The 11,358-nt window shown below is 30.0% G+C and overlaps 2 protein-coding genes across 2 annotated transcripts; both read left to right on the top strand.

Annotated features, from left to right (window-relative positions):
* Window positions 1-945: 945 nt before the first annotated feature.
* On the top strand, window positions 946-5,970 carry Bma-rbg-3 (uncharacterized protein; the record flags this gene model as incomplete). The annotated part of the gene is made up of 15 exons (XM_043077613.1): window positions 946-977; window positions 1,345-1,453; window positions 1,628-1,717; window positions 1,913-1,987; window positions 2,061-2,128; window positions 2,234-2,336; window positions 2,395-2,483; window positions 2,748-2,819; window positions 3,296-3,565; window positions 3,878-4,020; window positions 4,183-4,289; window positions 4,520-4,766; window positions 4,946-5,010; window positions 5,131-5,233; window positions 5,639-5,970. 15 exons carry the CDS (start codon window positions 946-948, stop codon window positions 5,968-5,970), a joined length of 1,905 nt encoding a protein of 634 aa, XP_042933547.1.
* Window positions 5,971-10,162: 4,192 nt separating this feature from the next.
* Bm10633 (Uncharacterized protein) lies at window positions 10,163-10,577 on the top strand (the record flags this gene model as incomplete). The annotated part of the gene is made up of 2 exons (XM_001896761.2): window positions 10,163-10,345; window positions 10,479-10,577. The coding sequence occupies 2 exons, from the start codon at window positions 10,163-10,165 to the stop codon at window positions 10,575-10,577; spliced, it is 282 nt and encodes a 93-aa protein (XP_001896796.1).
* Window positions 10,578-11,358: the final 781 nt, after the last annotated feature.

Genomic DNA, 11,358 nt, shown 5'->3' with positions numbered 1-11,358 from the left:
TCCAATTTTGAATTTGAAGCTTTTTCTGAAGTAAAAGAATTACTATTACAGAAAAGGGCTATTTGTCTTGTGAATTGTTCTAATTTCTAATGTTCTCCAGATGTGGACAATTATATATGTCAAATATATTTAAGAAATAAAGAAGAGGCACGAGAGGTTTCCTTTTGTAGTGCACAGTGTAAATTGATATCGTTGCATCGAATGGCAGCAAGGCTATATTCAGATCACTATTAGTTTGTTAAAACATACCGCATTTTAGCGAAATATGAATGAGTTTATTTGCTGGTGAAAAGAAGGAGGGAATGCAAATAAGACTGAAAGGTGGTGCACAGAGATATTTGATAATTGAAAGGTTTCAAGCTGTAGGAGAGTTTGGCGTTGAAATTCTTGAGGCTAGTTCGTTTAGTAATGCCTGATGACTGCTTACTGTGTTTGTACTGTGGTGACATTGTAGCAGTTCATGAAATCAATTTATGTATCGGAGCTGATTAAATACGTTGCACGTAACTGTTAACTGTTGATTGGGCCAAGTTAAAGGTAGGTTCAAATTCATGTCCTGTAAAAAGGTATCGTGTAGATTTAGATTAATCCAGATGAGTAAAATGTCAGAGTTGAGGATTCGTTACGTAATGAATGGAGTTTTTTTGATAAGGAGTATTGGCAATGCTACAGGGATTGTTGCAATTTAGCTTCATAGTGTTATTATTAAGATATTACTAGAAATATTGTAAAGATGATTTTGCCAATAAACTTTCAAATTTCTTACTGATGTGACAAATGTAAAAAAAAAAGGACAGAAAAGACGTAAAAACCAGCAGTTCCATACTAAAAAATCATCACTTCTTGCAAAGAAAATGGAAAATTGTCCATCATAATCTATTGTTTTTTTTTTGTCTTAAGTGATTGTTTACAGAATTGACATTTTTGACTGATTGATTGTTAGGCATGGACAGTTCAAGTCATCAGCCGACATTTCAGTAAGCTTATTGCATTACCTTAGTTTTATATAAAGAAACGTAAAAGTATAGAAGAGAGGAAGGGGATTCATTTTAGCTTTCGAAATTTGAAAGATTCATTTTAATTCAAGCAAAAGTTCTGTAACTTAGCATCATCTGGACATTTACAGATGTTTTCATTTTTAATATATATTTGTGAGTTGCTTCAAGTAATTCCTTAAGTGGAAATACTACCAATTATAACGTTAAAAATTAATAAATGTGGGTGGATGAACATTTACTAATGTTTGGAGGAAAAAAAGGTAATAAAATTATGTGAATGTTTTTGTATGTGTGTGTATATTTTTTTTATACATATTATATTATTCTGTATGCATGAAACATATAGGGAAGAATGGAAAGAATTTTTTGGACAGCGGGTGAATTTGAAACGAATAGAAAAAGGTTGTTTGAGTGGTAAACTTCGCGGTTCGCATGTTCGATCTATCATTTGGAGGGTTAGTTTCGTTAAACGTTTCTGAAGTCAAACTTATACATGTGAAATTCATTTTAAAATGTCAACAGAAGAAATAATTTTAAGGTTTACAGGTATGACATGCTGTGTAAACATATTTTAGATTTACATTATTTCTTAAAAGATCACATTAATTGTAGTTAGCTTTCATTTCTAGATTTTACTTCGTTGTTTACCTCTTGAACGAGAAGAATGGTGCACGATTCTATCGCGAACCCGTAATTCATATAATAAATTGAAATGTGAGGTTAGTGTTAAGCATCTTTAAACATGAACTATGAATAATATGGGATTCAAGTATTGTTTCGCACGACTGAAGTCGGCGAATCAAACAAAATTTGCCGATTCCGTATTGCACTATTTGTATATATACATATATTTTTTTTTAAATATTTGGAATGCTTGGTGTACACTATGTAAATTTTATTATCTATATTTTTAGCTATTAATGAATCCACGCGAGCAAACATCGGGCTTAGATCCAAATGTCAGTAATCCATTGTCACTTGGTGATGAGGTAATGCATTTTACTTTGATCATTTTATCATTATGCTTCCTTCTCTTATACCGACATTTTTATTCATTTCTAGAATCCGTGGCAACAATATTTCAGTGACTGCAAGTTACGTGAATTTATAAATCGTGATGTGGAACGAACGTAAGTTTTTGTTTAAATGCAGTGCCAAATTCCCTTTTGATTTAAGTGGAGGCTTAAACAAGTTTGTATTATGGTTTGAAATTTGGGAAAAACTTTTTTTTTCAGATTTCCAGAATTAGAATATTTTAAAAATGAGAATGTACGAACCATTATGTCGGATATTCTGTTTATATATGCGAAACAACATCCAGACATTGCATATAAGCAGGTAGTTTCATACATTCATATTTTCAAATTTAATAATGTATCAATGTGTAATTTTCTAGGGTATGCACGAAATACTTGCAACGCTGATTTTTGTCTTGAATTACGACCAACAAACGTTTGCTCATCTCATAGAACAAAATGGATTAAGGTGACTTGTTATGCCCGTAACATTGCTTTTTCATAAGCGTAAGAAAATTTTAAGCATAGTTCTTTCTGCTCATCTTTAAACTGGATATGATTGTTACTGAATTTCAGTTTTTGTATTTGTAGCAAATACATTTGTTTATTGCACTTCGTGTGTAAAATGTATTAATTAGTTATTAATTTTGGAAAATGAACCTCGTTTATTTGATAATTTAGTTTCCTATTTTGTTCCAAAATGTGATGTTTTAGAGCGCTGTATTCATTTCAGAGAAGTACCACCAGAAGAGCTGAAAATTTTATGCGCTGTCAATAATCAGGACTTCCTTGAACACGACTCTTTGTTGGTTTTCATATTTTTTTTAGTATCAACTGTTTTTATGTGTATTTGCTTATAATTTTGTATTCACATTTTTAAGCAAAATTATGGAAAGCTTTTTTTTTACTAGCAGCGGGAAATCTAGGAGAAATTTAGGATTAGCTAGATATAATACAGCGTAAAAAACAAAACATTCTTCAACCCAAAATTGCAAATTTTACTAGCATCGCTTTTTTCCGTGTTTTCCAGTCATTTCGACTGCGCTCTGAAGATCATATTTATAACTGTCAGAAATTTTAGTATAACTTCTAGCGAATTCTAGAAACGTAAACGTTTTGCTTTGTGTCCAACAGTTAGCAGTATTTCCTTGAACTTTTTTTGTTTCATTTTCCATAGAACACATATTTGCATTCTTGCACAGCACAGTAAGCGTGTGTCACCAAGTGTCATTTTTTTTTTTATTTAAAGTGTTACTTCATTGGGCTTCTTTCTATTCATAGTGAAATATTCAATCAACTAATGATGATGTTGGAGCGATGGTATTTGGCTGGCGATGAGGAATATGTCGAGTATTCCAGTCGTGTTTCGGGAAATAATGGGAAGTTAGGCCATTCCATGCCATTTGTTAGTCCAGATGATCCTTCTGCTGATCCGAGAAATGAATTAATTATTAAGCTTCGAAGTATTACGAACGATATATTGGCAGTAATTGATCCGGCCATGCATCAGCATCTTTCAAAATTGAAGATTTTACCACAGATTTATGGAATGTTAGTCAAAATCTACTTTCGAACTATCACATCAATTTTTTTTTTTAGATTTGTGAACGAATAAATAATTTCTCATATCATTGTTGAAATTACAAGGATGAAAAGATTACGTGAAGATATTTATGTGAAGTTCCGCAAACTGAGAAATTAACATCTTTCCGTGTGCTTTTAAATTATCGTGTACGATAGATTGTTTTGAAGTATTTCATAATAAAACTTTGATGATTAAAGATTTTGGTTGAATAGTCCTATAGGATTCACCAGTTCAAATTGCAAAGAAGTTTGAAATTCTGCTCACCAAATTTTTTATAGCCGCTGGTTACGATTATTGTTTGGACGCGAATTTCCAATTCACGACCTCTTATTTATATGGGATGCTATATTCGCTTTCAGGCCACCATTATCTTTGGTTGACTATATTTTTGTCGCAATGCTTGAATACATTAGACATTTAAGTATGTTAGAATAATTTCCCTCAATTTCCGAGATTTATTTTATAGCTAATATATTATTGTTTACTCACAGAAAATATTCTTGTGACTGAATTGAAAAATATTGTTAAATTCAAGTCGGTCATTTGCTTATCGCATAACATTATTGTAAAATCATATTTTTAGTTATCAATGAAGATTACAGTACAACACTACAGTATTTAATGCGTTACCCACCGGTAGCTGATGCGCATTCATTAATTCAATACGCTTTACATATCAAATCACCCAAAGTAAGACTTTGGTTTAGAATCCAGTTATTTAAAAATTGCAGCATTTACTGTTCGATTGTTTTTTTTTTTTGTCGTCAGATATGATGAATGTATCTCTTTTTTCTAGGAACTATTTAAATTAAAAGATTAAAAGAGAGTTTAAATTAAAAGATTAACTCATCATGTGCAATTGCAATTTGCCTGTCATATACACGCATTATTAACTTTTGCAGTCTGAACTATTCTTGCAGAAGTATGAAGTGCCACAAACTCTTAATGTTACTAATTTCGAAAATATAACAGTCACTGGAATGATACATCCAAATCGAACCAAAGATATTGTTGGAACGAAAATTGTTATAGAAAAACCAAAACAATTCTCATCGTCAGGAATGATGTTCTGTAACGCTGGTGAAAATAGGCATCAACATGGTGATACTAAATCATTTGTTACTAAAATTGTCGACACACTGTCGGATCGAACCATGGTTGAAAGAGGTTAATAATATTTTATAAAGTTTGTCATTTGTTAGGACAAAACTTGAACCTGTAGTTGAATTCTGTAAATAATTTAGCTTCACTGGTAGTTGCTTTGTTCCCCAGCTGATAGATGTGATATGATTGCTGAAAAGGTCGAGAAAGCAGCTCCGTCTCATTATGCATTGTTTTTCTTGCAGGATTGGTTCGTCCGCAAATAAATTACAATACAGGTGGACATACGGGTATGAATGCTTCAGACGAGGTTTGCTCATTGTAATTGTTTTACTTTCAGGTAATTTAGTCAGCTTGTTCTTTGTTTTACAGGTGTAATTGTGAGCGTTGTTTTCCTTCATCAGGCTGCTTGCTTATGAGGTCCATTTAGGTAATCGAGCTTTTGCAAGAGCAGGTGTCATGTTTGCAATCAAGATTGAATGATATGGATATGATGGCTAGTGTAGTAAAACAGAGGATTGAACTCATAATCAGTAAGTTCGAAATTTCTTAAAATATGTTTTCTTCATACAAAAATTAACCTTATCGATATTAGGATGATTGTTCTGGATTAAATTTTGGACATGGTCAGATATTCGTGGAGTTTTCCAGCTCGTATGTCAAATCAGAATTGGTTTTAGAGCACTAGTAACAAAGTTTTCCACAAGATGTTTCCCACTACAGAGCTGTAGTTAGAGTTAAAGGAAAATCCAAGGAATTATGTTGAAGAATGAATGTATGGGTTAAAATTTTTAATCAGCTAACACAAAGTTAATTGAAAGAGCGGCCTGTAGATAAGATTCCATGAAATCTTTCAGCAAACCTTCCTTTTTTTCTTTCCTTTGGAAATATTGGGAAGTTTTTCTTTTTCCACCAGAAATATCAGATCACTTTTTCAGATGAGCAACTACCGAAAATAGTTGGTAATGATGATTTGAAGAACCAAATAGGGAAAGAACTATACAGCATTCGGTCCCAGATCGAGAACGCTGCACGGTCAGGTGATGCTAATCGCGCAAATGTAACAGTTCCCGCAAAATGCACAAGAGATATTAAAGGAGTTGCTCGCCATACTGCTATGGAAATTAGTGCTATCGAAGTTGGCAACGAAGTACATGCTCCAGCAGTTCGACCCTTACATAATAATACCGGTTCTCCGATGCTACGGCTTCAAAATTCTCGATTGGACACTGAAATGCGTGAAATAAGACGTCACTCAATTGTCCAGTAACGAATTTGTGATTGTTTATCTGATATTTGAACTATAATGTACTCTGAAACTATTCCTTATTAAAAACTGTCTCCGTATTTTCACTATGAGTGATTGAAAGAATAATCTTTCCCCTGAGAATACTTGTTGTAAATTTCATTCATCTACTACTGTTTTTGGTCAAATATTTCATGTGATATACATACTTATGTATTATGAAGTGTTAATTTTATACTTTTCAAAATATCATTACTCTATAAATTTACTCGATTCTTTCATTTAGTTCTCTTTTCCTTCATTATTTTTTCCTGCTTCTTTCGTCCTATTTGATTGTATTGAAGAAAAAATTCTCAATTGCAAAGTATTCAGAATATAGATATTATTTCATTCAGAATATACATAGTATTTCAAATGTTGTGTAAAAATATTGTCAATTTTTAGTATAAATTATATTACACTTGACGTTGCGTGCATAAGTCATTTTCAAGTAACAGAATGCAACAGCGATGAGATTCAAATTATTGCTAATAATTGGTAAGTTCAATTTTACAGCAAATATAGAAGTTTTTTTTGTCGTGTTCTAATGAAGAATATTTCAGTTTTTAAATCGAATAGAAATTAGAATTACTTCACTTATTCTTTTATTTATTACTCACAAAGAGTAATTTGGTTAGTCGTTCAATTACCTTAATTGTTAGACATCTACTTCATCCTTTATTTAACATAAACTTTCATATCGTTGATTCTGTTTGCCACAGTATTTTATTTCTCGTCAAGCATAGAAAAAGTTCTATCACATATAAATATTGCAATTCAACAGTTCCACCATAATTTTTTGGCAATGATATAATCGTTGTTGTATATTTGAATTTTTCCAGAAATTCTCAAACTTGAATTGTTCTTTTTCTTTTTTTTTTTTTTTAACATTCCTATCAAATCATAATGCTGAATAATTTTTGGTAATCATTTGATCATAACATCATCAATCATTGAGATTAGTTTCTTTGATTCTTTCAGTGTAGCAATGCATAAAAGTAAAATGTTTAATAGAAAATAAATTTAAACAAATGTTTGGAAGTAAGAGAGCAGCTAGAAAGGCAATCACTTTGAAGTGCAAACATAAATAAAACAATAAATCTTTTAGCAGTATGATTAAATTGAATATTGAAATTAGTAAATGTATTACTAATAGTTTATCTTCGTTATATTATTCACTTAGTATGATAATTATATCATAAACTATTTCAGTAATTTTACTTCTTTTAGCTTCTATTTTTTTGATTTCCCACATTATTCTGACTCATTCTTATGCAAAATTCGACATTTGATTCAATTCCCTTTTTCTTTTTTTTTGTTTTGTTTTTATTTAATTCTTCGATTTTTTAATTAAGAAAATTAAAGTAATTTGATTGTATGTCAGTCTAACATTTAATTATGTATAACATATTATATGTTTATACATTTGCTTCTGTGATGTACTTTTTAAAGCTCATCAATCATCCATTTGTCATACTCATACAAATTTATGACTCTACTTCTAATCTATATAAGAGTTATTAAGAAGTTATATGGTATCAAATACTTCTAATAAATTTTATGATCATTTTAACGATGAGTTACAATCTGTGATTAGACTGTATCGTTTTATCGTTTAATTGTAATTATAATTGTAAATACAATCATTTTTTTACCTTTCTTTTTTTTTTTTTCCTTTATTTCTTAAATTCGTAAATCGATATTGACAATATATTGATATGATAGGTGTTAAATATGATGATTATATCAGTGAGAAATTACATGAAAATGAATAGCTAAATGAAATATTTAATTAATTAATGGAATATTTAGGAGTGATATTAATTAATAATCAATCATATAAAGAACAAAGTAAAAAAAAAAAAAAAAAACTCAGAAGATAATTTACACAATTTTTATCGTGAAGTATAAATAAATAATAATTGTAAGGAAAATTTCGAATATATTTCGCTAGAATATTTCTCAATTAAAGTTTTATTTAGACTTTATCAAAATTAGGTCATCAAATGAATTGGTAAATAAAAAAAAAAGGAAAAAAGTAGAATCCGGGCCGATTATTGATAGGTCATATTATTTTATTTCTAATTTTTATAGCAGCTCTTAATAAAGTCATTCATTTTGATTCAGAAAAGACATCTCTATATGATTGAGTTGATAAACTGAAGTACTTCAGAAGTTATGGATCACTGTAAACATCGGTTAAATAGTAAACAATTTGTTGACCTTCTATTCGTTCAAAAGAAAAAAAAAAACTGAATCGAAATGAAACTGCAATGAATTAGTAGATTTAATTTATTGCATTTTTCATTTCTGATTTTCATTTCTGATATTGAAACATTGATTGAAAAAATATCACAGCACAAATCAATGTCTTTCTCAATTAAAAGTACACCGACAGGTCGATCCTATCCAATATAATTTGACAATGGATTGTTTCTTAATTGCACGAAAGGTAATTATAAGATAATGGAATGAGGTGACAAATACTGTGACGAGATGATGTCGTCCTGTATAATTTACAATGTTTGAAAGGGAAAAGTGATTACGTGAGGTGTGGTTGGCTAATTAGTTCATGAGAAAGAAACAGTCTCGAAATTTACGAATGCAAATATTTTAATTTCTGATTTGCACTTGCTTTTACTTCAGTCTTTCGATGATAAAACCACAGTAATTACACAAGCAATCCGAAACTGATACTGCAATTTTTGTTATTTGAAAAAACATTTGAAAGTTTATTTTCATTTTTTTAGAGTTCATAAGGACGACACTTTCAGAACTCACACTGCAATCTTAGTGAGATAACTTAAGAAATGTAATTGGAACTCATAAATTTTCACACATTATTAGAGATGAAAATATTAGAGTTAAGTCTTTGGCTAATTATAAATGACTTTGTCAAATGAAAGCCATCACTTGAAGCGAATTAAAAAGAAAAAGAAAATGGATGAAAGAGAAAAGGTCACCAAATGACCATTCTTTTATCTCTACTTATTTTATATAATCTAGTAAATTCTTGAATATAGCATCTCAGTGGGAAAATTGAAAATTTTCAAAAAAAAAAAAAAAAAAAAAGTATATTTTGTCATTTAACACCGAAATGGACAGATATTTTCTGTATAAACACAGATTTCTTTTCACATTTCGATGTTTTTGGATTGAAATTGCAGTAATAGCCGTAGCTTATTTCTAAATTCATCGAGAGAGAGAGGGAGAGAGAGAAAGGGAGAGAAAAAGAGAGGGAAAGAGAGGAGAGAGAGAAATAAGATGTTGAAAAGTTGCCGCTCATAATATTTAATATCACCAGTATAAAGTGAATGCAATTTCAATGAGCGGTTAAAAAAGCATAAAATTAGATTTAATTATATTTCTTAGACAAAAAGATTATGTGCGAATGATTCTTTCTGATTTAAATATTTATCTTTTTTAATTTACACAGCTTTCCACTTTAAAAAATAATAAAAGAATGTGCTAAATACTTAATCGATATAAACAATCAAACAAATTTTGTTATTTAATAAAATGTTTGAGTTATCTCTTTTTTACGTATTACTTTGGAATCTGTAAAAGTACTATTTATAGGAAACCTTTCAGAGAATCATACCACTTATTAATTTTGTAATATTTTACAAACTTCAAGTCACTGATGATATCTAATACTTATTAGAAATGTTTGTTACTTCAAATCTAACTGATCTCTCCTGATTCAATTGCAAATTATCACGTAGAAGTAATCCATATCATTTCATATTTCGACAGATAAGATCCTTACTGTTGTAATTCATCTTCAAGTGGACTATAAAATTTATGCGAAGCTAATTATACTTAACGACTTCAAGAACTCTTCTGGTCAACGAGTTGAGGTCAGAATACGTCATATTTGCTGATTGAAAGTCAGTTTAACTTTCTTTCTTTGACAAGTGAACATCACTTCTTCCTTCTGCCATTTGAATCAATGATTTAGGATTGCAAAAGTTAAGTGTTATCTCTTCTGCACTAACCGAGGGAGGAGCACTAATCATTAAACCACCTGGAGTGGATGGGATGTCATTTTAGGACAGGTATAAATGAGTGAGATCCGAGCGTAGATACATTTGTCTTTGCTTAATATAAGTTACTATTCGTAGCGTTACTTGCGTGTGCTTTGTTGATTTCAGAGAGATAGCAGTGAAGGAAGGAAATGGAAAAAGTGATGACAAAGGGAAATATGACTCCTGATGCGACGAAATGCAGAAGTCCTGGACCACCTCCGCATCAAGCAACTTTTACGTCTACGCCATGCTGTTCTCGTAAATGTACGTGTGAGGCACGAAAACAGCGTAACGAAATGCATCAAAAAATCAGAAATTGGCTGATGGAGCGCGTTAGTTATTCGTAAAAGCGTAAGAAGAGATATTTAAGTAAAGTGGTAATATCACGTTAATTATTTATCATTTTTATTTCTAATTTTGCTGCTCGACTTCAATTACTTGGAATTTTTTTCTTCCTAACTGCAGGAGATGATGAAAAAAAATGAACATTCACTGGAAGAAGCAGAAAATAAAGATTCGGGAATTAACTTTTCCTATGATTCGGACAAAGAAAATTGCCCATGAATGGATTAACAATACTATGGGAATATCTGCAACACTATTATTGTTAATATTATAATTTATTTTATTTTTTCATAAATTTTAAAACTACTAAATGATAAGTAAAACTATGAAATCACTGAATTGCACGTTTAGCATAGAAATGAAATGTAATCATTTCCGTTTAATTCTGCTTGTTGTATTATTCATTCATTCATTCTGTTGTAATCAGATTTCTAATCATCTGCGATTGCATTCATTGCATTTCATTTCATTTAAAAATATCTCTAATAAATTATTTGTGAACTTTTTTAATTTAAAAAATATTTTTCTTATTTTGATTTTATTGCAATAATTTTTAAGTATTAATAAATTTTTGCCATTTGTTTTGACTTCATATACACACAATATAGTTAATATTAATGAATCTCTCCGAACTACATATTCATATTCCAATGTGAAATTAGGAATGAAAGCAAAATTAGGTCACAAATACTCTCTAATTGCTTCGCACTCATTTAAAATGATCGGTCAGTTCAAGAAAGAATTAGCACAGAGCAGTAAAGCAAATTTCTTATAATGTCAATAAAATCAATAAACCCATTCAAGTAGATTTAAAATTGAAAATTAAAACATGAATAGCATTAAATTAGATCTTAAAATATTAATTGAGGTAAAATAAATGTTTGTTAAAAAATGAAATTAAAGAATAATAAAGGAGCATTTAGAGGAAATTAAAGAACATTAAAGTAATAATATTACTATTATTTTGAATAATTTATAGGTTTTATAATCAATTATCTAC

This window comes from Brugia malayi (assembly GCF_000002995.4).
Source record: "Brugia malayi strain FR3 genome assembly, contig: Bm_v4_Chr1_scaffold_001, whole genome shotgun sequence".
Taxonomy (NCBI): domain Eukaryota; kingdom Metazoa; phylum Nematoda; class Chromadorea; order Rhabditida; family Onchocercidae; genus Brugia; species Brugia malayi.
This window is presented reverse-complemented; position numbering and strand designations above follow the sequence as displayed.